Source organism: Pygocentrus nattereri, chromosome 18 (assembly GCF_015220715.1).
Source record: "Pygocentrus nattereri isolate fPygNat1 chromosome 18, fPygNat1.pri, whole genome shotgun sequence".
NCBI lineage: Eukaryota > Metazoa > Chordata > Actinopteri > Characiformes > Serrasalmidae > Pygocentrus > Pygocentrus nattereri.
This window is the reverse complement of record NC_051228.1, coordinates 16,324,653-16,352,078: the sequence shown is the minus strand read 5'-3', so window position 1 is coordinate 16,352,078 and position 27,426 is coordinate 16,324,653. Positions and strand designations below refer to the sequence as shown.

Sequence of the window (27,426 nt, the reverse complement as noted above, 5' to 3'; positions counted from 1 at the left end):
CTGATGGGCTTTAGGGCTTGCAATGTGGAAAATGCCAATATAGCTGCTCTGTTTGTGACCAGTGACCCTACACATGTCTTCTAAGCTTTTATTCGTAATTATGGCAACGACAAGCAGAATATCTGAAAATAAAAACGTTTCTTTTTGGGGACTATTTTGGCCTACAACGACATGCAAGTACTTTGCTTTATGCCAAAACCAGTTAAGGGAACCCATCTATCCATCCATCCATCTTCTAAGCCGCTTCTCCGTCAGGGTCGCGGAGTTAAGGGAACCGATTATAAAAATAATGTCTTAGCCATATTCATAACCATTTCGTGTAAGTTTCTGTGTAACTTTTAGGAGCATTAAAATCTGTCACCACCGCTGTGAACAATTCTGACTCTGCAAGTATCTCTACAACAGAGCATTTCACACCAAACTACTCTTGATGAACTTGATCTCAACTATTTAATTCTGCATTCAAGTGTAAAACAACTCTGAGGAATCCACCTTGAAACATAACGCACTGTTCACACCTATAAGGCAAAATGAAAGAGGACGGCAGAAACACTCTACAGATAAAAATGAAGCGAACGCGATAAGTTGTTCTTAATAAATTGGTGTGTAACTTTAGGTAAACTGTAAACAAAATAATCGTATTTGTAATTTATTCTAAGCCGTCGTCAGTTAAACGGACGAAAGCTACAAAATGAAGTTCCATTCACTTTGACTCATCTTGAATCGGTTCGGACGTTTCACTTAAAAGAACCGGTTCAAAAGAACGAATCATTTAGGAGTGGGACATCGGTTAGCGCATTCAGGGGTGAAACGTCAAAATGGGAGAAGTGGCAATACAAGTTTACAAGTGAGTCTAGCTTATTTCACTTCTGCGATAACTGTATGAGTTTTGGTTTATTCGGAGCTGTTGTGGTTTAGCGGCTAAGCCACGCTATCAATAGGTGGTCGTGGCTGCAAGGGTGAGCTCTGTCTTCACATTTGTCTCTGTGGCGGTAGTTAAGGTTAGCTAGCGCGCTAAAGGAAGCGCGTTAGCAAACATTAGCTGGTTAGCTCCCTTCTTAGCTTCATCGCCGTTCTGTACTTGCTCAGCTGTAGAGCTTCCAGCGCTTGAAGCGCTAAAGCCTTCCTTCAGGGACTCAGCTCTGTTCCGCTGGACAGTCTGTATGGGGATGAATAATGGCTGGATAGGCTGCAAGTCCGCGTAGCCCGTGGATTTCAGCTGGGTAGCTAGGACTTGAATGTCTTCAAACTATGAAGTTTTGGAGTTGGCTCAGTGGGAATATCGTTTTCTTATTGTTATTAGGGACTGTGTTCAATGCTCAATTTGGTCCCTTGTGTACCATTTTGACGCAAAAACCTACTTTGCTCCTCCAACAGTCCTTCTGTTGGTGTTGTAACCTACTGCTGCTGCTGGAGCAGTACATTGCTCTTCATTCTTCAGAGCTGAAGCAAATCGCTTGTCGTTTTACCTGATGTGTATGAATGAAAGTAGTTTTTCTGTGCTACTTCTTAAGCTGCTTCGTGTGGGATACTGTTCTGTTCTAATCTAATGTCACATTCTTGCTGCTATAGTTAGTGCTGTAGAAGGTGCAGGCAGCTTATTTTTGTTTTGTTTGGCAGGTCTCAAATGCATCCTTCTAGCCAGGCTGCTTAAGCATGTCCACAGATGACAGCATCTCTGAGGACGTGTCCAGCTCCGTGGCTCTGAGCCATGACCACACTAGTGCCAGTGGTGGGAAGGAGAGTGAGGCCTCCATCGTCTCCTCCGAGGACACCGTGTCGGGCCTGGCTATTCCTGAGAAGGAGCGCCCTGCGGCCCGCCAAGTGCAGACCCTGGAGGGTCTCCTCCAGGCTGCTGAAGGGGCTGTGAAAAGTCGACCCTCAGGCACACCAGCATGCAACATTTCCCACAAAATAAGGTTTGTAGCTTTGTGGCTCCTTGCTCTTTGGGATGTCTTTGTTTTTGTGTTTTCTGTTTTCTGGTACATGTTGAATGCTCTTCAGGCACAGTTAAACTGGGGAGAAAAAGGCTTTTCTTCTTCTCCATATCACATGCTGCAGGAATCTGTGTCTTCGCACTGAAGAGGAGTTCAGCTCAGGGAGAAGCCTGCCCTTCATCAACCCCAGTTCTTTAGAGACACTCCGTGCCCTGGTGCATGAGATCCAGAGCAGTGGAGAGACGGACCCTGAGATTTGGAAGAACTGTGAGGTAAGTAGGGTGCTGGGAGAGAAAGAGAGAGAGCATTTTGGTTCTCTGTGGTGTTACGAAAAAGCCAGCAACACAGATGTCTGGGTCAACGTCTGGGGCCTCCCCCAGGACTCCAGCTGACAGTAGCAGCAGCAACAGCAGCAGCCTCGCTGACAGACAGCTGATCCCCCTGCACCCCAATGGAGTCTACAAGTGAGATGATAATGTCACTTTGACTGTGATGTTAAAATGGCATGCATCGTCAAAGCTGCAGAGGGTTTAAGCTTAAATGTTACCTTACAAAAGTAGTTGGTTTGGTACAACAATTTGCATGTTTATATTAAACAGTGAGACTAACCAAATGTGTTAAATAGGTCTCTCGTTAACACACAGTGCAAACTGCCCCTGTTGAGTTACTGGTCAGTGGGCTTGGAAGAATCTACTGCTTGCTAATTTTGTACATCAGCTACCACATGCCCGTGTTGGCTAGGCTGTTCTACTGCACCCCAAAAGAGAGCGAGCCTAGTAATGCCCGCTTGAACACCCAGCTGTGGCAGCATTATTATTCTGATAAATGAGCAAAACATGCATTTCTGAGTATATTATGGATATAATCCGTACTTTTAAGACAATAGATGACTGTATGTGTGATAAAGACCAATGTGTAATAATTAAGTCTGTACACAATAACCAAAGTATAGTAACAGCATACTAGCAATTAGCTACTTAGCTGTGAGCCTATTATGCAATTATTATTTTTCGAATTAATTTATTCTTACCAGTTGTTGAATTTTTTTTCTGTGTTCCCCCTTAAACTATTAATTATTGTAGCTGTTTAATTTATGTTGAGTTTCTTCCAATTTATTTAGCAGAAAACAAAAGTTTTCATTGATCTATAACACATGCAGGCCTTTTCTCTCAGACAGGAATTAAGACCAGTCTTGGACTACATTTTCCTTTCAGTGGAAAAACTCCTTTCAGAATGTTGTGTGGTCTAGGACTAGACTTAATCCTTGTCTGAAAAACTGACTGATATTCTGAAAATGTCTTTATGTGTCATGTATCATATTATATATTATGCTTTACCGTTAATATATCAAAGCATGATGCCATTCAGCATTGTTGAGCAGCTCAACATGGAGAAGGTCTAGCACACCTCTTTTATCACAAGGACTCAGGAGCTCTGCTGTCCACTTTGAGTTATGGCCTGTTGCACTCTTTTGAACTCTCGATCATGGATAACAAAAGGTCTCAGTGAAATTTAAATTCAACACTGCATTGTAAAATCAGTGTGTCAGTTGATCAGGTTACTCATGTGCCACATCTTCTCTATTCTATCAGTAAAATAACAGAAAGGAAGATGAGCTTGTGTTTCTCGTGATTTACTGCACGTTTATAGAATCTCTGTGTAATATGTGCATTCTGTTGTGGTTTTAAATGTTTTACTGTTACTAAGGACACCTTTAGATTATGCTAATGTAATACTAATAATGTTAATCATGAATTAACACTAGTGTCACAGAATAACTTTCATTGAGTGTTGGCATTTTGGGGGTGAAGTACTCCTCTAACACCTGTACTTTACTGTAAAAATGAAAAGAAAAAAGTATTTGATGTGTCATCAACTTTTTTTTTTCTTGTCAAACAGGGTAGATGGCTGCATCTCTTCCAGCTGGTGGAAAAGCAATACCAAGAACAAATTCTTGCTCAGCAAGAACAGTATCAGTGCCAAATACAGGTCAGTTAAAGAAGGAATTGGAACAATACCAGGTTGTGCAGTATGTATCTATTTTTTTAGCATGTGTTTTTATTGGCGTGTGTATGTGTGTTTGCTCGAATGGGGTCTTCTGTCAGTTTTAGTGTGGGTGTATTATTTTTAGATGATTTTATACTGCCCTAAGTTTGAAGCAATACATAATGCTTATGCAGGCAGAAAGCTATAAGCTTCCCTACCTTGCTTTTCTAATTGTCTTTTAGAGTAAATGAAGCCATTAATCAGTATAGAAGGAGAAATGTGCTTAGTGCATTGTGCTCTTTTCTCACAGCTCATCCAGGATGAGATTAAAGCATTAGTGCAGCTACAGAACCGGCAAAGTGGTGCACAGACACACCCCTCAGACTCGTCCCCACGTGAGGCCAAGGTTTCAGAGCCTCCGGTGAACTTAACGAGCGGGAGCCAGACTTTTACCCCAGCTCCGGGACACCTGTCTCCCCAGCAGCTCGCAGCCAATCCACAAGAAAGTTCAGATGAAGGGCTGGTGACTGTCCTGAGCAGTGGCTATGGTACGCTTTCTGCCTGGGAGGCTGGACTGGAACCAGGTGCGACAGAGGGGAAGGATGAGGCGCCTTGGTCCCCCAAACAGCCAGACTGCAGCCTTCAACATTTGCCCTTAGTAGAAACCAGCCTGCATGGGCAGGATAGTGTACCGAGCAGAATATTACCTCCCAATAATGCACCTCACACAACTGCCTCAACTGTGCCAAGTCCCTCTGCTGAAAAGCAGAGACTAAACAGGTGGGTTTCTCTTGCATGGAAGTAACCCTAAGGGTTTTATCAACTCAAGTAAACAGAGTAGCCGGGTTATTAGGTGCACATACCTTGTGACTACACTCATTTGCTCTGTTTACCAGGTCCAACCAGCATATAGGTAGTAGGCATCTAGTTACAGTAGCCCTCCTGGTACTGCACAATTTATCACCCACATCCATGGCCTAATTAATTGTATAGGCTATACAGGCTCTAGCTTAGGGCCTCGCAAGTGCAGGGTGTTAGATCAGCAAGTTGAAAACAACAAAGTCTTTTTAAACACGCGTTCAGCGTAAGTAGCAATGTACATGAAAAATATAAAATATAGGCATAACAACACAGTTCTCATATTGGTGCACTCCTTTTAGCAGGTATGCATTTAGAGGGTATAGTGCATCTTTTCCATTTTATGTCACGTTTTAACCCATGCATGTCAAACTGGATTCTTTCTTGGCCGTTCCCATTGAACAGTTATTCTAATGTATGATTACTTTGAATGCTGCATGGAAAGAACATAGATTTTGATTCTTCCTAAGAAAACTGGGGTATGTGCAAATATAACAAAGAAACTCTGTTATATGAGATTTATTCACCGGCAGAGCTTGTAATGGTCAAACTTCATAAGAAGAATGCCAAGGGGTTTCACAATATTTTGGTTTTTAACCAAACATCGAGAGCTTCAGTGTTGCGTGCTGTCCATACATTATATAGTTGATGTTACAGATGATCCATTTTCGTGCATTCTATTTTTTAGCTCCTAAGGTCCACGTATAATGTTAGTGAGGTTTTATGTAGCAAGAGTAGTAAAAATTCATTCTTAAATGACCATTTTCCAACCTTTATCCCTTAGAAGTAAACAAGCTGTTTTGTTACAGCTTTCTCTGCTATTTTAATAATATAACTATGAGTTTTGTGCTGTGTGTGTGTGTGTGTGTGTGTGTGTGTGTGTGTGTGTGTGTGTGTGTATATAGCAGGCTTTGTTTCCATATGTGGCCTGTATGGATTAGGGATTTAATATTTTTTGAAATGCTAAGTTTTTACCTAGTACATAACTCATTTATTTAGTAAAATTTTGTATTTATTTAGTATGTTTTCCACCGTATGGGCCCTTTTTAAATAAAATTAAAAGCTGGTCCAGATGGTAATTATGTGGTAATTACATTATCTGTATAGTAGGTGTACGGGACAAAATGTCCAGCGATTGTAGACATAATGTGTACCTCATAAACTGTTGACTATAAGTTTAAGGACTGTCTATTCATGTTTCTGTATTAAAGGACAATATCTTTTCTGGTCTTTTCTCTTTCTATACCTTTCTAGTCAACCACTGACCTCCTGGGCTCAGAAGCAAAAACACAGGCAAAGGAAAAGCAAACGGGCACAAAACAGATCACCGCAGATGGAGAGGAGAGGGGAGAGCAGGCCAGGTGGTCCTCCCGAGGAACATAAGGACAATATGGATGATGTAAGCAAAGACTGCACCTTTTAGGATAAGTCTTCTTTTGCGTGTTTTTCCGAATGTGTACCAACTGCAGGAGAGGTTGGTGCTGTTTCTTTTATTTATTTTTTTTTAAGCATGAGTTTGATCATATGGAGAATCAAATCTTGTTAGCTGGTTCTTTGTGTTGTAATCGTACGGTGTGGAGGTTTAAAAATCTGGGTCTGTGCGTATAAAGCTGTCCCCCTTGAGTCCAGTTGTCTTTTTTTTTTTTTTTTTTTTCTTTCAGCCTGGATGCACTGCAGCCCACTTGAATCCTGTTCCTCTAAAGAGAAGTGACAGCCTAGTGTCTGAAGCCTCAGGTAATCATTGTCCAAAACGAATGGAGCTCTTATCCAAAGGACAAGATGTGTTTCAGTGGGAACAGTATAGAAAGATTCTAATGTCCAGCTGTTCAGGGGTTGGTCCTACAAAGACCCTGCATACATTTAATAAGCAGAAATTACTTAATGTTTTAAGTCACTCATCAGTGAGTGTTTCAAACGTATTATGGTGTTTGTAATGGTCATCTTTGACCATTTGTGCATCGCTGTGAAACAGTGTAAAGTGCTTTTAGCAGTATGAATGGCCACACCTTTTTTATTTGGCCTCAAAGTTTATAAGTGTATTGCAGCTGTGTTTTTTGTTGTGGTATGTGCATGTTCCTGCCTTTTTGCATTAATGTCTTTCCCAAAGGTTTGACCTACTGGAAGCTGGATGAGAGTGAGTTGTACCGCCCTCTACCTGACAGTTTTGAAAGTAACTCTCTCCTGTTTATGCAGGACATGTCTCTGAGCCAGGTAACTGATCTAAGATTCTCATATGAGATACAGCACCAAATATAAGGTCTATTACATTGTATGCTCAATTCTCCTGAGTGTTTACTGTACATGTCTGTGTTGCATGTAGCCTCTAGCGGATGAGGCCAGACTATCTCTGTCTCTGAGAGAGATCTACCAGAGCAAGCAAAAGGCAGACCCCAAAGGACAGGAGTGGGACTCCTTAATCAACTCTGATGCATCCTCGCCTCAGGTGAGCACCGAGCACATTCCCAAACCAAGTTACACACCTTAGCTTAATTTATTTGGGTCACTTTAAAGAGTAGTATTTTAAAAAAAAAAAAGAAAAGAAAATTCTGCTCCAAATCCATTTAACAGTGAATTGAAACAGGGAAGAAAATGATTAACCATTAAATTGTTAACTGACAAATAAAAGATTCAGCTTTATTTAATTTCCAATAAACAGCAGTTCCTATATTAATAAGCAGGTTTGTAGTTGAAGTTGAAGAATACTTTTGAGTTTGCATGAGGGAACAATGGGCAATTGGTTCTGCAAGATAGGCCAGCTAACAAATGAAGCAGACCTAAAGATCCTGGTATTGGGACCATTTTCAGAGAGGATGATAACATAACTATGACGCTCTACCATATGCAAACATCCTCGACCTGTTATTTGTTCTCTAAGAAAGTGTGATGCACGATGGCTTTTGAGAGCTGCTTGGGTACGCTGAGTCAACGCTAGCCGCATTCATGGCATTTATGTTCATTTTAACTTGGACTAGTTATGAGTGGTAAACGTAGAACTTTAGAATAGGCTTTCTTTCTAAAGTGAAAGGACATTTCCAAGATACATGCCTGTAAGTGCCATTATAACCAGTTTTAAAGGTGTATTATGTATTCACATTGAATTTAATTGTAGTCTGTCAGTTGGTGGGCTTGCATTGAGGTGGCAAAAGTGTTTGTCCAGATCCTGTCCTAGTCAGGCTGAAAGCTTAACTTGCCCAATTCTGAGTTTTACACCTATGTAACAGAGAGAACATTACAAAAGGCATTTTTAATAATAAAGTTAAAAATATAGAAACCCTGCTTGCTGTGTGTGTTGCCATCAGTTAATCCAATCGAACATGGGGCAAGATGTGACTATCCCAAGGAAACACAAGCTTTCAATGAGTATCTGGGGTATAAAAGCAAAAACCACAACAGTCCATGAAGAACATAGAAGAGTTTAAGACCTTGGACTGTCCTAAGCTCTTTATCATTATTCATGTCTTCCAAAGTATAATTAACAATGATTTAAATAATGCGTTATGACTTTTAATAATACATATTTTTTTTTACATTTTTGTAAATTAACAGTACCGTCCATCTAAAGGACTTTTCTGAGTAAATGTATCACAGTTAAGGGTAAAATCTGTGTATCTTGGAGAAAAGACAAAGTCTTCTAAAGACTAAATAATAAAATTCCAAGATGATGAACAAATATTCAGATATTCAGATTTTATGTAAATTGATGCCCATTCTACCCTCTGTTGCTGCATGTCTCAGGTGCTGGCTCTGGACCCCACACTGCATGTAAGGCAGTCAGACCGTACATCAGGCTTCACGTCACCCTCGCACTTCAGCAGCCCTTCACTTAACGCCCAGCCACGACCGTGTACCAGTAGTGGTGCCCCTGTCAGCCCGGACTCCATGGCCCTGCGCAGCCACACAGACACTGACTGTCTGTCCAATGCTAGCAGCCTTTCTGCCCATCAAGGCATGGTCTGTAGCCCTACCTCCCCCACCTTCCGCACCGTGAACCTGGCTAACAGCGAGGACGAGGGCAGCCACACAGCCACAGTGACACTGCGGCCCACAGGTCAGGCCAGAGTGGAACCGTCTCCAATTCCCCGGAAACTGAAATCATCAACATCTCTGGATGACCCGGTGGTCCTCTCATTGTAATAATCATTGCTTTTGCTTTCAGTAATTACCACATTCCCTGTAGTGTTATTCTGTGCATAGTATAATTTGTACATAAAGCAAAAATTAGAACTACTTTTATCTAAACTACTTCCACAATTTTTTTCCTTCTCTACCCAGGTTGAGACAGAACCTGAGGGAAAAGCATGCACGGCACATAGCAGACCTTCGAGCGTACTATGAAGCGGAGATTAGCACCTTGAAGGAGAAGCTGGACTTGGTTAATTTGCCCCTGGACATGGAGAAAAGCAACCGCATGCTGCTAGAAAGGTTAGCAATAACAGTGGTGTAACAAAATCCTTACTCAAAATAGGTGACGTATGCTGGAGGATTGAGGTGTAAAGGCTGATTTTTATACTTCTGCATGTGCATATCTTGGGGGCAGTTGTGGGCTGGAGGTTAGGGAACTGGCCCTGTGACCGGAAGGTTGCTGGTTCAATCCCCAGGGCCGACAGCACATGACTGAGGTGTCCTTGAGCAAGACACCTAACCCCCAATTGCTCCCCCGGGTGCCGTGGATAGGGCAAGTGTGCTCACTGCCCCCTAGTGTGTGTGTTTATTCACTAGTGTGTATGTGGTGTTTCGCTTCACGAATGGGTTAAATGCGGAGGTGGAATTTCCCCGTTTGTGGGATTAATAAAAGTATCACTCAGATACTTGTTCATAAATGTTTGTGTAGCTGTCTGCCAATATACTTCCACACTGTGCAATAATGTGGATGTGTACCCTAGAAGGGAGAGTCCACAGGACATTCCTCATGCTCTCTTAGAATAAATGCTTACTTCATTGGTTTTGAAGAGGTTATAAACATGCCTCAAAATACTTGATTTGATTTTATGCTAGCTCTGGTTTTGGTCAAGTATAGACCTCTGAAATCATGTCTTCATTCTGTAGTAATCCAGGTGGAAGCTGCCATGGAAAGAATGCCGTTTGAGACTAAAACTGAAATGTTCCAAATCTGATTTTGACATACAGGCATTTTTCCTCTGAACTTTGCCATATCCTCTGCATAACAAAGATGTTAAGGAAGCAAAATATGTATAGTGCTACAAGACAAAACTAAAAAGCTAATACTGCTGTGTAATGAAATGGCAACATAAAACTGGCAACTTCACCAAAATACCCCATGCAAATCAGTAAGCTTTGTAAACTGTCTTGTGTGTAGTTTGAGGAGCTGGTGTTGGTATATAATAAAGGTGAACTTTAATACTAGATGTACTTTCATGCAACATCATTTCAGTGTGGAGGAGCAGTAGTGTCACATATGAAGCATTATTTGTACTTTGATTGTTAAATGACCTAATTTAGTGTATCCAATGACACAATGGGGGGGGGTGTACAGAGGAAAAAATGTATTGCCTCTGGAGCATTTAAGTTTACCCCAGTACACAATGCAGCGACTTTCGATATTCTGTCCTAGAGAAAACTAACTTAGATCTAGAGTTCTTAAGAGTCTCGGATGTGATGCAAGACTTCAGATGTCTATTTGGGTCTTTTCCCACCCCCAGGGCTGCTGTATGGGTGGATCAGCATTTGTTTGATGCACAGCTCTTCAGATACGCTCAACATACAAAAGAGGTTTTGTGGCCTCTGAGAGCAGTGTTTACTCATGAAACTCTTCTCTGCATCTTGTTGTGTGTGTGTGTGTGTGTGTGTGTGTGTGTGTGTGTGTGTGTGTGTGTGTATATATACATTTATGTACATATATACATTTATGTGCATCTTCGCTGATGTTTGTCAGCCTTAATTGTGGAGAATGTACCTTTAGCAATAGAATACTGTGTGTCATGACTTATTACATCTTTCGATGGCCCCTGACAGGTGCGAGCATCTGGAAAGAGCCCTTACAGAGGCGAGTGTGCGGATCAGAGAGTTGGAAACAAGAAACCAGCACCTGGAGAGACAGCTGGTATGAGTCACATTTTGTCCCCAACAGCCTTGAGTTATGTTCAAATTCAACAGAAATGGTGACTTGGTATGCAGTGATCAAGTAAACATTATCAGATGTTGTTTTCTGTTTTTCAAAATTTTACCTGCTTGTTTTCACTTCTTGAGACTGGTGTTTTTAATCTTAAGGCTTTGTTTAACACCTAGACGGAGTGGCCTGAGCGGTATGATGCAGCCAGTTCCATGGTTCAGGCTCTGCAACAGCGCGTGGAGGAAACTAAGCAGTGTGGAAGGGAAAAAGACAACACTGTGACCAAACTGAGAAGCCGTCTGCGGCACCTCGAAGAAGCCTTGCAGAACGCCTGTAAGGAGGTGGACGAGAAAGAAGCCCGCATGAACAAAGAACACAAGATGCTCCAAGATGTGAGTGACTTTGTTTCTTGAACTAAATAGTAAAACATTTTTCAGACTATATACTTGGATTGTGGTATTTCATAATTAATTACCACTAACATTAGGGGTGTAACGGTATGCAGAAGTCCTGGTTCAGTTGACGCTGCGGTTTGGGCATCACGGTTCAGTGTGAGTTTGGTCCAGCGGAGACAAGCAACACACACACCCAAATGCATAAGGCTAGGTTTCTTTTTTATTTCTTTTTAACAGACAGTAGTGCAAGTTACAGTTTCTTGGTGTTGTGTAGTCACCCCTGAGGTGTGTGTTAAAGTCACTACCATTACTTAATGTGTACACTGATGGTTCAGAATTTTTAGTTAAGAGCAGAGAAAACACCACAAATTGTGGTGAATCTCTTAACCCTTAATCTTCGTACATGCCTTTCGTTATTTTCCATACGACTGCATGCACCCAACTGCATCTGTACTGTGACTGTTTGGAATGAATACACATACCGTTATACCTCTAACTGACACATGTTATGAAGACAGCTGTCCTTTTTTTTTTTTTTTTTTCTTGTGGCTGTTTGATTTCATAGATTTTTTTCTTTTTTTTTCTTTTCAGCTGCTTCAGGAATATGACTCCTTAAGAAATGATCATGAGGCAGTAAAGGTAAGAAAATGTAAATTGTATGAATATATACTAGGGATGCATTGATTTTGATACTGGTACCGATATCATGCTCATGTGCTTGTTCTCGTTCTCGTACACTTTAAACTAGTATGAGTGGAGATATGTAGGCCGGCCAAATGGAGGCAAAAAGTGGACATTTCCTAGCAGAGTTTGAATATGCCAGTATAACTGCAAGTATAAATGTTAATACATTGGGGGGGGGGTGTACAGTGACCATACTATCCTACTGTGTACATCATCGCAAGGCTTTTAGTTTAGTAGTAGTGTAGGCTTTGTCTGTCTGCCTATTGAAATGTACAGGGCAAGTCCCCAAAACAACAAGATTTCTAAAATCAGTGTCTTTCTGGATTTAGAGGACCTTCAACTACAGCTTAACCAGCCAAACAAAAATACTTAAGACGTAAAACTCCACAGGTTGGACCTTCAGATGCGTTAGCCTCAGCTGTGATTCCTGCTGGCACTGTGCTGCAGAGACTGAGAGAGGCAAATCGGGGTTTAAATTTACAGCTGTATAGAAGTGCTTTTCAAAGAAGGAACTAGCTATGCATAGCTAGCTAATGCATATAATTAAAAATCAGCTAGATTTTAATGATGCAACTGTTAAGGCACATTGAGCTAATTTACATTAACATCTACTTAATTCTAAGTAGGTAACTTGATATAGTATTGGGCTTGATATTGTTGAGTACTAAAAAGCGTGTGCTTGTTCTTTCTAAAAAAACAAATGGTATCGATGCATCCGTAATATATACTTAATGGAGGCTGTTGTTAAATAGTAAATGTGTTTCTGTTCTTTTTCTCAACACAGAACAATTTGGTATCAACTGAGAATAAACTCTTTGATGCTAATGAGCAAATATCGGAACTGAAAAGGTAAATGGAATTTAAAAACTTGTGGTGTAAATCATTTATTGCATTAGCAGCCAAATCTGGCATAAAAGGATAAATGTTTAAAAAAAAAAAAAAAGAAGAAGAAAAAACACACATATTTAAATATTTTCTAGGGTAATCTCCAAGCTGGAAGCACAAGTTAAACAGCTGGAACATGAGAACATGGCCAGAACTCGTCAGGCTTTACACAGTCACTCACAGCCTTCTGGAGCAGGGTAAGCGATTTATGTTGCACTGTGAGTTCACTCACGAAGAGCACACACATCCATATATATTAGCATAATAGTGTAGTACAGTTGACTGATTGGAAAATAGTGATTGACACATTCTTGTTTTGTGCAAAAGTTTTATGCACCTGGGAATATTCTATTTTAAAAGCTGGGACTTAAACCGTTTATTTGTTCTGAAAAATATTAAGTTATATAAACGTGTGAACATGTAGTGTTAAAGTAAATACAATTAATGTTAATACAACTCACATTGGTTTTGCATATGTCAGTGTGTTTGCAGACCCCTTTCAAAACCTGGCAGCCCTGCATTATATGTAGTTATCATCCACTACCTGGTTTGACTAATTAATGCTTCATGACATTAAACCAGGTACACTGGGGATGGAATACAGCAAATCCCTGTGGCGCTAAAGACAGGACCAGCCTTTGTTCTTCAAACTAGCTTACGAGATCAGGCATAACATTATGACCACCTCCTTGTTTCTGCGCTCATTGTCCATCTTATCAGCTCCACTTACTACATAGGTGAACTTTGTAGTTCTACTATTACATACTGACATACATCTCTTTCTCTGCATACACTTTGTAGCCCCCTTTTACCCTGTTCTTCAGTGGTCAGGACCCCCCGTGGACCCTCACAGAGCGGGTTCTATTTGGGTGGTGGGTCATTCTCAGTGCTGCAGTAACACTGACGTGGTGGTGGTGTGTTAGCGCGTGTTGCGCTGGTTTGAGTGGATCAGACACAGAAGTGCTGCAGGGAAACAGATGGACTACAGTCTGTAATTGCAGAACTACAAAGTGCACCTGTAGAGTAAGTGGAGCTGATAAAATGGACACTGAGCATAGAAACAAGGAGGTGGTCATAATGTTATGTCTGATCAGTGTACCTTTTAAAAACAAAGAAATTCTTGCCACTTTTTACTGTATTTATGTTCATTTGCATCTGTTCTAGTGATATGATGTTTTTCCAAGCAAACCGTGTGCTGAGGAACTTTTGCACAGTACTGTATGTCTGCATATAGAGCCAACTTATAAAGCCAGTTTATTATTTAATAATAATGTTTTCAGATGTACTTCTCTGTCTTCTTCTATATTTGCCTTTATGCTACTGAGCTGTTTAGTCTGTTAGCATGAGTGATAAGGATAGTAAGTTTGGAGGGCTGGAATATTGCTGGTCAATATAAAAATGTTTTCTGACTGCTTAAATTACTAAAAGAGTTTACATTAGTTAGACTGTGTCTCCAGTCCCACAAATGGACCATCAGCAACATTTGAATCAAGCTTGGGTGCTTAGTTTGCATAATAAAAACGGACTCCTGAGATTTTGCCTGTTCTGGCCTTTTGTAACATTAGTAAGGATGGAATGATCAATCCTATCGGTATCGGTTGATTTAAAAAAAAAAAAAAAAAAAAAAAATTAGCCCAAATATGCATTCAGCTGGGGCGGCACGGTGGCGTGGTGGGTAGCGCTGTCGCCTCACAGCGAGGAGGGCCTGGGTTCGTTTCCCCGGCGGCCAGGGTCCTCTCTGTGTGGAGTTTGCATGTTCTCCCCGTGTCTGCGTGGGTTTCCTCCGGGTTCTCCGGTTTCCTCCCACAGTCCAAAGACATGCAGTCAGGCCAATTGGACATGCTAAATTGCCCCTAGGTGTGAATGTGTGAGTGACTGTCTGTGTCTGTCTGTCTGCCCTGCGATGGACTGGCGACCTGTCCAGGGTGTATCCTGCCTTTCGCCCGAAGACTGCTGGGATAGGCTCCAGCATCCCCCCGCGACCCTGACGGAGAAGCGGCTTAGAAAATGGATGGATGGATGGATGGATGGATGCATTCAGCTGTCAGTCAGTGTTTTTCTAACTTAAACAATCCTGAGAGTTGATCAGTGACAGAGAGCCATAATTAAGGATTGCTGCAGCCTTGCACGAGGCTCCTTCATCACCGAACCCTGCAGTTCCTCATTCAAACGACAGATTTAAAAACAGACCATTTGACTTTTTACTGCAGGACTAAAGGCCTGTTTACACAGAGTCCATTTTTTATGTCCAAAATGCATGCCAAATATATTAAAGCTGACTGGGTTTTAAAGAAACTGATTGACTGCAACGTTTGGTAAATTTTTAAGCAGAGCCTTCTCTATTTTCTGCGCTGTATTGAAATTTTAAAATCAGGCTCCGTGGTTGTTGCATCCCAAACAAATGTGCGTCTGAATGGCGGCAGAACTCTTGTAGCAGAAACTTATACAACAAGCAAATGCTGACTAAAAAATCCGGAGGCTAAAGACAACATATGGCAGACGAGAGCTGAAAGGCTTTGAATGACTTTGAGTACATTGCAGTGACTGTATTTAACCAGAGTTAATTCATTACTTGTGAAAGTAGGAGCAAGCAGAAGCAGAGCCATTAAATGCCCCACTGAGGAAATGCCTGCAGAATCACTTGTCATGCAGCTTTAGCTAGATCCTAGATAGTGGCATGTTGTCTTTTCTGTAGAATGTATTCCTGTTTTAGTCCCTAAAGAAAAAAAAAGTTTGAGAGTGTTTAGACAGCAAAGGTCCCTCTATTTTACAATCCATTTTTTTGCTGAAAAAAATCGTAGAATAGGACTTAGTAAATAGGACTTAGTAGTCCAGCCCCACACTTAGTCAGTATTGGCTGTCAGCTGATCATGCTGAAAGGCAATCTGTATCGGCCCCAAAAACACAGATCAGTCCATCTCAATATCAGTGTTGCAGGTATCTAGATTGTGCTAACAATTACCCAACAGTATATTAGACAGTAGGCTGTCCTACTAATGTCGGCTGAAAGCTGGCAAGTTCTTACACAATTTAGGGATAACTGTATTGTGTTTTCATATTTTTATTCTAATACCTTTCATTTTCCTTTCTAGTTTATTCCACCACCCTGATCTTCTCCTTTCACCGGGCAAAAGGCAGCGTGACGTAGAATGCAGCACAAAGAATGGAGTTTCTGACAAAGGAGCGCTACATGGAAGACCGTATGTTTTCACTCCTCTATTGTCACATCAGTACTGCATTAGACCATTAAGATCCCTCATAGATAGTTATTACATGAATTGGTTATGAAAACAAGACAAACACGACTTCACCTGAAACATTGTTTTATGCTAGTTATGAGGTAAGGTTTAGATCTAAAATGTATTTTTTTAATCCGTTTAGGGCAGAGAGGTACATGCAGGTTGTTTACAGCTAAAAAGCCCCCCCCCAAAAATATTTTTATTTTCAGATTTACTAGTATTTTACCATTATCAACATGATCCATAAAACCTGGACACGTGCCGGTTAACTGGCTGTAAATACATAGATAAATAAATAGGGGCAGCCATGGGCTGGAGGTAAGGGAACCAGCCCCGTGACCGGAAGGTCACCGGTTCAATCCCCAGAGCCGACAGCACATGACTGAGGTGTCCTTGAGCAAGACGCCTAACCCCCAACTGCTCCCTGGGCACTGCAGATTGGGCTGCCCACCGCTCTGGGCAAGTGTGCTCACTGCCCCCTAGTGTGTGGTGTGTGTGTGTGTGTGTGTGCGCTCACTAGTGTGTATGCGGTGTTTACTTCATGGATGGGTTAAATGCGGAGGTGAAATTTCCCCGTTGTGGGACTAATAATGGTCACTTAATCTATTCTTTAATTGATTTTACAATAGCTATATTTATGTTGTAGACATCGCAACCTGTGATTCCTATCATATCTGAACATTGTTTACATTTCAAAGATTGAACTATGGAGAAATTTTTAAAAATCAATGAAGTTCCCCTTTTACATATTTTAGATGATGTCTGAGAACGATGCACTCCTCTGACTTGGGCTACCATTCCCTACTTAGGCGCCTGTCTCCCCCAGAGAGAGAGCAGCCCCAAGAGCAGCCCACAGCCAAGGAGCTGAAGAAAAGGGATGTTCCACTGACACCCATGATGAAGGCTCTGATTCATATGGAGGAGACCAAAGCCACTGAGGGACGGGCTCTGTCAAAGGCTAGCTATTCCAGTAGGATATGCATATTTCTCCTTCTTCTAGTTTCATGGTTCCAGCCTTGGTCCTGGAGTGATTTTGCCCTGCACATTTTAGTGTTTTCGCTGCTCTACCATACCCACTTCAGCTCAGGAATGGCTTATTAAGTAGCGGATGAGTTGAATCAGGTATGTTAAAGAAGGGAAAACAAAATATTGGTTTAAAAAAACTTGATACTTCTATTGATGGTGACAGATAAATTAGAGTATCAACAATAATAGCCATCAATAGATCATGTATAATTAAAACTAAAAATAATATAAAATAGTATATCCTTTCTGGATCGGGGCCTTGTCATGGCAGAAGGGCTTGTGTGGTCTAGGGATCTTCAGAGCCAAGTCGTCGGGAGCAATATGCTCCTGGTACGGTCTCCCAGGGCGAACAGGTCTCAGACCCAGACTAACACGATCCAAAAAAACACACCATGAAAAACGGGCACAGAACAATGTGTACCCTGCCCAGGGTAGGGTCACCGGTACCTACCCTGGAGCCAGGCCTGGGGGTAGTGTCCCCCGGCGAGCGCCTGGTAGCCGGGCAGCCCGCGTAACCCAGCCGGGCTCAACCTGAAGAGGCAACGTGGGGGGACCATGTGGGCCCACCACCCGCAAGGTCCAGCATGGGGGAGCAGTGCAGTGCTGCACAGACAGTGGGAGATTGCAGGGGCGCCTGTTTACCACTTTGTTGCATCACCTTTCCTTTTAACACCATTCAATAAGCGTTTGGGAACTGAGGACACTAATTGTTGAAGCTTTGTAGGTGGAATTCTTTCCCATTCTTGCTTGATGTACAACTTCAGCTGCTCAACAGTCCGGGGTCTCTGTTGTCGTATTTTGCGCTTCATAATGCGCCACACATTTTCAATGAGAGACAGGTCTGGACTGCAGGCAGGCCAGTCTAGTACCTGCACTCTTTTACTACAAAGCCATGCAGTTGTAATACGTGCAGAATGTGGCTTGGCATTGTCTTGCTGAAATAAGCAGGGAGGTCCCTGAAAAAGGGAAGTATGTACCTTTCAGCATTAATGGGGCATTCACAGATGTGCAAGTTACCCACTAACGCACCCCCATACCATCAGAGATGTTGACTTTTGAACTTCGCGTTGATAACAATCCGGACAGTCCTTTTTCTCTTTTGCTCGGAGGACACAATGTCCGTGATTTTTAAAAACAATTTAAAATGTGGACTCGTCAGACCACAGGACACTATTCCACTTTGCAGCAGTCCATCTCAGATGAGCTCAGGCCCAGAGAAACCGGCAGCGTTTCTGGGTGTTGATATATGGCTTTTGCATTGCATGGCAGAGTTTTAACTCGCAGATGGAGCGACGAACTGTGTTCACTGACGGTGGTTTTCCGAAGTGTTCTCGAGCCCATGTGGTAATATCTGTTACAGAATGATGTCGATTTTTAATGCCGCCTGAGGGGTTAAAAGGTCAGTGGCATTCAATGTTTCTGCCTTGCCGCTTACTTGCAGAGATTTCTCCAGATTCTCTGAGTCTTTTGATGATATTATGGACGGTAGATGATGAAATCCCTAAATTCCTTGCAATTGCACATTGATAAACATTGTTTTTAAACTGTTGGACTATTTGCTCACGCAGTTGTTCACAAAGTGGTGAACCTCGCCCCATCGTTGCATGTGAACGACTGAGCCTTTCAGGGATGCCACCCTTTATACCCAATCATGACATCCACCTGTTTCCAATTAACCTGTTCATCTGTGGAATGTTCCAAACTGGTGTTTTTGAGCATTCCTCAACTTTGGAACATTAAATATCTTGTCTTTCTAGTATGTTCAATTATATTATATTATATTATATTATATTATATTATATTATATTATATATGTGCGTGTGCGTGTGTGTGTGTGTGTGTGTATGTATGTATGTATGTATGTATGTATGTATGTATGTATCTATTATATACAACACATTAAACATATAACAAATGTTTATGATATATCAAAGTAATGAAAGTGGAGGGAAATAAGAAAAACTAAAGAAGAGGGAAATGTCGAAAAATAAAATCTAATAAAAGTGGGAGGCAGGCTGTGAGCAACTGAATGCGAAATTTAAACCTAAGCCAAGCCCAGCAGGTAGGTCCCATCGTGTTCTGACAAATTTCAAGCTCTAGATGGTGCTGCTGATGCATTACTACTGTATATATTTTTTGCATTGTGTTGCAGGATTAGGAAGGAGAAGACCCACAGTGGCTTTTCTAGACAGTGTAAGAGAGCCTTTGCTGGAGAGGGGAAGTGCTGTGCTTCGGGCTCAGAGAAGCCTTTCTCCAGAGGGTCACCGGTCCTCATCCCTACCCCCAAGAGCACAGAGGGCAGGCCCTCCCTCCACACCAAGTGAGTAGCAAACTCAAGTGCTGCACAGGTCCAGTTAAAGGTTCGTACACTGTTAAATATGCTATAAATGTAAAACATGTAAACCTTGATTGAAAATGTCACTGAAAGCTAACCTTGAACAAATTGTTGAAAACTACGAAGGTAAATCTCTAACCTCTTTAGGAAACAGGTCAATGCAACATGGAACTTCAAATGTAAACATGACATGATATAGTTAGACTATTTAGTTTTGTTTATTTTATAATTTGTAAAAATACACAGACGACACGTGTATTACATAGTAAGTACATCTAAAAAATTACACAGTAATAGAAAAAAGACAAGAACAGCACATTTTACCTTTTTGTAAATTTTACATTTGTAAATATTCTGAGAATTTTATGAGCACACTTTATTGAATGTTATAATACAGTCATATGCAAAAGTTTGGGCGTCCCTAGTCAAATTACATTTTGTTTATTCTCCAAGTCAAAATAAGTTAACACATCCTCTACAGAGAACACACTTTAGCACATTTTAATGTTTTATTTTTATATACTATACATAAAAAAGAAATGGTTTTTACAGTTATGTAAAAACAGTACAGTAAAGTTATGAGACAATAAATGTTTTTTTCCCCCCAATATGTTAGTCAGACAAATAGAATTTGTGCTCTAAAATGAGCATAAAATTACCACATTTTAAGCTTGCTTACTGTAAAAGATACTGATGTAGAAGGACTTCTTTTCTCTTAGAAAATGAACCAAACATTTAACATTAAAACGAAACTTTAGCATACAACTGTTGATTTTAACATTACAAAATATATGCAGTTGAACTGCCAGCTTTTAGATCAGTATATTGTTACAGCTCTATTGAAGTTGGTATGGCTGAGTGAATGATTAGAACTTTGTTAAATTTATGCTATGTATTTCTTTACCATCATGATAGCTAAGAGAGAAACTCTGATTCAGCCACTCTCAGCCAAGTCCAGTCCCAAACGATGCCCAACAGAAAACTGTTCTACTGCATTTGATCGTCCATTGCCTTGCCAACAGCACATGCATAACAGGTATACAGTGTGATTTTTGGAATGCCACTCATATCTGTTTAGCAGTTCCAAATTAGCTAAATATAACTCATCAAATTTTTAGAATATACTCAGCACCTAAGACTGTTCCTTTGTTTTTAGGTTTGATTTGCACTTTGATCAAAGGGGTTTCAGCTCATTGCTGCCATCTCAGCCCAACTCAAGAACAAGATTGCAGTTTATGCAAACAGAGAAGCCACAAGGTAGTCCTGTCTTTGTATTCATCTGAATATCTTCACTTTATTATCTTAAGCATTTTAATACAAATTAGCCTAAAGGTTGCCTTAGAGGAGGGGTGTCCATTCTTATCCACAAAGGGATGGTGTGGCTGTAGGTTTTTATTCCAACAAAGCAGGAGATCACCTGATCAGCAGTTTGTAGACTGAAACCAACTGATTAAAGAAGTAGAATCATGTGTGCTTCAGCTGTTTTGAGTGAAAACCTGCAGCCACATCGGCCCTTTGTGGATACGATTGGACACCCCTGCCTTAGAGCAACTAGGCCTTAGGTGGATTTTTTTCCCTTTATCCTGCTCTCCACGTTAGAATGAATTTTTATGAACTCTCTGTGAAACACCTTTGGGAAATTAGCTGTCTTTTTCTTTTTCACAAAATTTAAAGATGTTTTCATGAAACTCTAAAAAATATATTTTTTCTGAAGAGTTGAAACAGACAAAAACCACCTCAATTAAAAAAAAAAATACAAAAAATGTTATGTAATTACAATGAATTTTATTCTGTGTTGCACATACTGCACTGCACTGCACTGCACTGTACTGCACTGCACTGCACTGCACTAAATCAAATTAAATAACCCTAATTCTTCTCTCTTTGTAGTCATACATGTAGTTGGTTAGTGTTTCTTAAGTACTGACAAGAAACTGATATTTACTGATGTGATGTAATTTATCATGATAAACAATAAATATCATTATATTCTCCTCCTCTGAGGGTAGTATCATCTCAGATTGAAAACTGAAAATATTTCCCACTAAACAGGAACAATGTTATATTGATGAAAATCCACATTCTAGCTATGACATCAAGCCCATTTACATCTGTTATTTTATATCATAGACAAAATTAATACATTCTGATACATTTGTCATGAATTATAGATTTTAAATGAATTACATTTTTTGTTCTGTTATTAAAGTAGTGTTCTGGCCTGAAACTAGCATTTAATATGTTAATTGTTATGTTGTGTTGCAGCTACTAATTAAGAGGCTAATAAATATGCCTGTGGTACTAACTAGTTTTAGTAACATGTTAAAGGAGTAATTTAACAATTTACTATCATCTTCAAAATAAATCATGACAAGTGAATTTTTATAGTAGCACTACAACATACTGCTTTAGTTGCTTTGTCTTACTTTTTATCTTAAAGCTGACTGGCTGACTTAGTCATTCCTGTTTGTACAGTTTGACTTTGGAGTGGACACTTGGATTTTGACTGGATGTAGTATAGCATTGTGGTTACTTTTTAGCTGTTTCATGAATATCAAGTCTAAAACTAGCTTCTATGGATTGTTATTTAGAATAAAAGAACACAATTCCAGAAACAGCTGACACGATTCATGTGCATTTGGTATATTGATTCCCTAGTGGACAGGTAGTTGGTACGTTTCTATCAGTTAGTCAAAACTAGTGCTTACAGATACAAACATGCTAGAGAACTTTAAAACCAAAGAATAGATCTCCCTTGTTTGGTACAAGGGAGATATCTCCCTAAAACATATTCACTGACATACATATAAAAAGACTAGGATGTATCACATACAGCTATGTTTGTTATTGTCCTACTGTGTTATTATTAACAGGCTTTTTTCCTTTTCACAGTTGATGCCCAGCCCAGCACAGGGTCAGCAGATCCAGCAGACAGCAGTGAGGCAGAGGAGAATGCCACCTCATCGGGCTTGGAGGATCAGGAGGCTGCAGTCTTGCTGCTCCACGACCCTGATGATGATGATGGCAGCCTCTCCTATCAGGCTCAAATTCATTCTCTAGCGGACGCTGAAAAGCTGTTTGACGAACTCACGTTGGAGAAACAGCAGGTGTGCCTAGATTTCGCTTTTGTCCATCTCTTTAATATTTCTCTCTCTGTCTGTCTGTCAAGAACGTGGCTTTACCTGGATTTTGTGGATTTTATCATTAGTTCATAATGTGTTTGTCCTTGATTGGATTATTCAAGCTTTAAGCAATCTGATGTACCAGTTGGAGAGATACATAGCGTTAAATAGAGAAGTTCATAAACGGACAACTTCATTTCTGACTTCAATGCAGAGATTGATTGTCAGTGGTTTAATGCTATCAGGTCAGCTTGGATTAAGTACTATATGAGTAGGATTTGTTGTACGTTGGGAGGAGGGGTAATGTAATTATGACCAGCATTTCTCTGATTTTTGTGTGTTTGAGCCCACTGTCTCATTTTTACAGATGTAAGATTCTGGCTCCTTTGATTTTCTATAAAGCCAACTGTACAAGTAAACCCAGGTTGTGTTAATAATGTGCAAACCGTCATGTTAGGAAATATTCCATCATATCCTGTGGTAAAGGAGATTTTATGATTATTTTATTTTATTATTTTTTTTAATCACAGTAAAAGAACTTTAAAGAAGCATTTACAACCCTATTTCCAAAAAAGGTTGGGATACTGTGCAAAATGTAAATAAAAGCAAAATTTAATGTCTAAATCATTTAAACCTTATCCATCCATCCATCCATTTTCTAAGCCGCTTCTCCGTCAGGGTCGCGGGGGGATGCTGGAGCCTATCCCAGCAGTCTTCGGGCGGAAGGCAGGATACACCCTGGACAGGTCGCCAGTCCATCGCAGGGCAGACAGACAGACATAGACAGTCACTCACACATTCACACCCAGGGGTAATTTAGCATGTCCAATTGGCCTGACTGCATGTCTTTGGACTGTGGGAGGAAACCGGAGAACCCGGAGGAAACCCACGCAAACACAGGGAGAACATGCAAACTCCACACAGAGAGGACCCCGGTCACCCGGCCGGGGAATTGAACCTAGGCCCTCCTTGCTGTGAGGCGACAGTGCTACCCATCACGCCACCATGCCGCCCCATTTAAACCTTATATTTTATTGAAAATAGTACAAAGGCAACAAATCAACTGAGAAACTTTGTTGAAACTGAGAAACTTTGTTTTTTGAAAAATATATGCCCATTTTAAATTTGATGCCAACAGCACATTCCAAAAAAAGCTGTGAAAGGGGGCATGTTTACCACTGTTTCACAAATGTTGCCAAAACATGTATATGCCGTTCAGCATTATTGGTGCCTTCACAGATGTGCACGTCACCCATGCCATGTGCACTAATGCTCCCTTACACCATCATGAATACTGCCTTTTGATAACAAGCTGTGCACTGATAACAAGCTGAGTGGTCTTTAGCCCGGAGGACACAGTGTCCGTAATTTCCAAAAAGAATTTTAAATGTTGATTTGTCGGTCTGCAGGACACTTTTCCGCTTCCTGTCGGGCCATTTTGGCCTTGGCTCTTACATACAGAGAGATTTCTCAAGATTCTCTGAATCTTTTACTGTTAATATGTACTGTAAGATGAAAAGCAAAAGTTCTTTGCAATTTTATGTTAAGAAATTTTATTCTTTTGATTGTGCTGTCTTTCACAGAGTGGTGAACCCCTCCTCATCTTTACTACAACATTAGATATGTTGTCTTTGAAGCATTTTCAGTGAAGTATAGGGTTTCAATGATTTGCACATCATTGCATTTTGTTTTTATTGAAATTTTTCACAGCATCCCAATGTTTTTGGAAATGGGGTTGTATTTCTCTATGGCCCAAATCAAGTCAATATCTGTTGTCTGTCCTCAAGTGTACAACATGTAAAATGACAAAAAAGACAATGTTAAATATACATTGGATTAGTGTAAAAGGGAATCCTGCTTTTTTTTTTTGTGCAAAATACAATTTTTGAAATGTAAAGAGTCATTCAGAGTGCTTTGATTTAAAATGCTCCATTCTAGAGAAACTTACCGGTCAGAATTGTTCATAGGAACCAGATGCCTGAATAGCTTAACTCTAAAACCACCCTAACAGAAAGTAATTATATTAAATGTTTATGAATGTTGTCTGAGACACTATTTTATTACAGTTTTAAGATAGGCTTTTGGCATAAAATGTATATTTAGGCCTACATAGAAATGCAGAAAAAATTGCTATATTTGATTGTAGAAATTCTGACTTCTGGTTCCTTTCATTTTCACTGTAAAGAAATCTGAGCTGGTAATTCTCTAGAATGGAGCATTTTATATTAAACCACCCTGAATGCCTCTGAAGGCAGCTCAGTGATTAAATAACACAGATGTTTTGAAAATTGGCAGAATTTCCCCTTAAGAATTCTTTAACTTTTTTGATGTGACAGTAGTTACAAAGATCCTGTGCAAATCGGTCACAAACAGAGACTAAATCCACGCGTGAACCCACACCAGCAGGAATTTGCATATGTTACATCACAGATATCAAAACAGAATGCAAAATAGTTTATTGCTTAAAGGTAAGGCTCAAGTTTATTTAATAAGTGAGTTTAACTTAGTTAATTATAAAAAGGCAATAAGTACAGCAGAGGGTGGGTGACTCAGACAAAGATGTCTTTGGGCATTGCTTCTTTTTATCCCTACCCCTTGTTTTTTGTATAACCCTTACCCCTTGGTACTGAATTACAAGGGTTAGTGGTTGAAATCTTGCCCTATGAAATGGGACACCACTGTGTGTGTGTGTGTGTGTGTGTGTGTGTTTGTTTATCGCAGATTTTTTTTTATCAGCTGACTAACTGGTTTCAGTAGAGCACTATTTGGTTAACATCAAACCTGTACTGTGGTGTGTGGCACTATTTGGGTCTGTAGCCTGGTAGCTAAGGTAACATTAAGTTAGCTAATTAGGTTACAAACTCAAATACTACTGAACAGGAAAAAATTTTGCCTTTCTGTCTTTTTGAATATGTTCTGTGATGAACAGATGTTATCATGCTAGGTACGCTAATGCTGACCAGCTTTTCTCTCCTAGTTAGCAGCACTGTAAAACATTTTATCAATTGTTAGATGGACTGGCATTTATGGCACTTTTACAGTTTTCAAGTATGGAACAAGTGGATATAGTCCAATTGTAATGACATTAACTCCAAACTAAACAAATTTTGCAAGTTTTGTGCTTTGCAAGGCCCTTTGTTTACAGAAATTTGGAGCTGTTAATTTACCTGATGGACTACAACTACCATGAACAGTACAATTTGAACATGTTTCAAAACTCACATGACCACACTGAGGAAATGGCTTGGGCAAAAATGTTCAGTATTGCACATAGCGTACAGTGACATAATTTTGCTTGCATTTTTCTGTTTGCACACGATTAACAGCTTTGTTACATGTGGCTCAAGGGAATGTCTGTTTCCACAGAGTGCATCTCTTACTGCCCTTTTGGTCAGAGTGGATCTCCAGCTTCATGGCATCAGCCCTCTGTACAGTCCACCTCAGCACCCTGCATGTGATCCTTACATAACCTGGCTTTATTGTGCTGAATTCTGCTCCAGTTAATAATCTCTATTTTTAGAACCGAGTCTTCCCCCTCCTTCCTATTCATGCTGAGAAGTGCTAATACGGAGCCCTGTTGTTTCAGGGCTCAGCTGTCCCTAGTACTCTGGCGGCTTCATTAATTTGCTGAGTGGTGCTATGTGTCGACCTCCAAATACTTACTTCGTTTCTCTCACTTCGACAGATTGAGGCAGCACTGAGTCGGATTCCGGGGGCTGGGGCCAGGGTCACCTTGCAGACGAGGCTGGACGAGGTATAGACAGGCCAGCTTGCTCTCTCCATCCGTTCTTATTTTATTTGAGCTGCAACCGATTTGTTTAAATTGAAACATTTCCTTTTTCCTCAGGTGACGTTAGAGAATCGATTGGAGAAAGTGAACCGTGACTTGGGATCCATCCGCATGACTCTGAAACGATTTAACATTCTTCGCTCCTCTTCCAATATATAGCAGCAATCCTTTTTCTTGTTCTGAGGATTGAGAAGTTTTTCTTTTGACTCTGATACAGGGCAGTCTTTTTCCTCCACTGTACATAATCTAGTGTGTACATGTTCAATATTTCTACTTTTGTTATTGTAGAATATTTTTTATATGTTTTACTACATGGTAAAAAATCTCACAGTTTTTAAAGTATATATTTTAATAATACCCAGATTTGTAAAAAAAAAAAAAAGAAAGAAAAAAAATGTACTTTTTTATGTCATGACAATATGAAAATTGTATGCTTGACTCATTCAGGTTTTTTTCCTCTTTCTTTTCATTATGCTGCTGAAACAATGAATGACAATGTAGTCCAGATGGGCAAATCATTTACACTCTGTCTTGTTTTTTAACCTAAAATTTCCAGCAGTTCATTCCATTGTTTGTTTAAAAAAAGTTTTTTATTCCAGCTGTACTTGAAATGTTTATTTATTCGTTTTTGCCATGTATTCATATTTTTTTTTATGTGTATATTTTTGCTGTCTGAGTTGAGCCATTTTGCTTGTGAATATTTGATAAGTCAGATTTCTGAGGCCTTGATAACTCAGTTGATGAAGGTTCTGCTAAACCCTCACGCTCTTATCTACCTTTCTCACCTTCCTTTCTTTTAGACATTCCAGCCACCATTGCTTTTGTGACCTTTTCCACTCTTCATGAAAATATTCAACCAGCACCGATTGTTTACGCACTATTTTACAAGGCGGACCCTTTTTGACATTTTGAGATCTTTGTGCAACTTGGAATGGAATGCCTTTGTAATGCATGGAAAACCTAAAAACAATTTCGATTTTAATAATTCCTTTTAACTGTAACAAATTAGGCAATTTCATTGTCCTTGTAGCTTACTGGAACTATTTACTCTTGCACCATGATGATCCTCAATAAAATACTGCATACTGGAAAAACAAGG

The 27,426-nt window shown here is 40.2% G+C and overlaps 1 protein-coding gene across 1 annotated transcript; it reads left to right on the top strand.

Moving 5' to 3' along the window:
- The first annotated feature begins 760 nt into the window (after nucleotides 1-760).
- LOC108425186 (M-phase phosphoprotein 9) lies at nucleotides 761-27,424 on the top strand. Its single transcript, XM_017693652.2, has 24 exons — nucleotides 761-847; nucleotides 1,621-1,919; nucleotides 2,062-2,209; nucleotides 3,837-3,926; nucleotides 4,234-4,703; nucleotides 6,036-6,180; nucleotides 6,443-6,515; nucleotides 6,889-6,992; nucleotides 7,102-7,224; nucleotides 8,517-8,911; nucleotides 9,054-9,203; nucleotides 10,755-10,842; nucleotides 11,028-11,243; nucleotides 11,838-11,885; nucleotides 12,715-12,779; nucleotides 12,911-13,012; nucleotides 15,908-16,015; nucleotides 16,864-17,024; nucleotides 19,233-19,400; nucleotides 20,331-20,451; nucleotides 20,572-20,672; nucleotides 22,308-22,522; nucleotides 26,223-26,291; nucleotides 26,385-27,424. Exons 2-24 carry the CDS (start codon nucleotides 1,657-1,659, stop codon nucleotides 26,484-26,486), a joined length of 3,525 nt encoding a protein of 1,174 aa, XP_017549141.1. The 5' UTR covers nucleotides 761-847; nucleotides 1,621-1,656; the 3' UTR covers nucleotides 26,487-27,424.
- The last annotated feature ends 2 nt before the right edge of the window (nucleotides 27,425-27,426 follow it).

Bases quoted from the DNA above. Each gene is read 5' to 3' on its own strand.
- LOC108425186 (XM_017693652.2), top strand. From the start codon at position 1,657: ATGTCCACAGATGACAGCATCTCTGAGGACGTGTCCAGCTCCGTGGCT. The intron at 10,843-11,027 runs GTATGAGTCACA...TTTAACACCTAG, and splicing joins AGCACCTGGAGAGACAGCTG to ACGGAGTGGCCTGAGCGGTA. The intron at 13,013-15,907 runs GTAAGCGATTTA...TTTCCTTTCTAG, and splicing joins TCACAGCCTTCTGGAGCAGG to TTTATTCCACCACCCTGATC.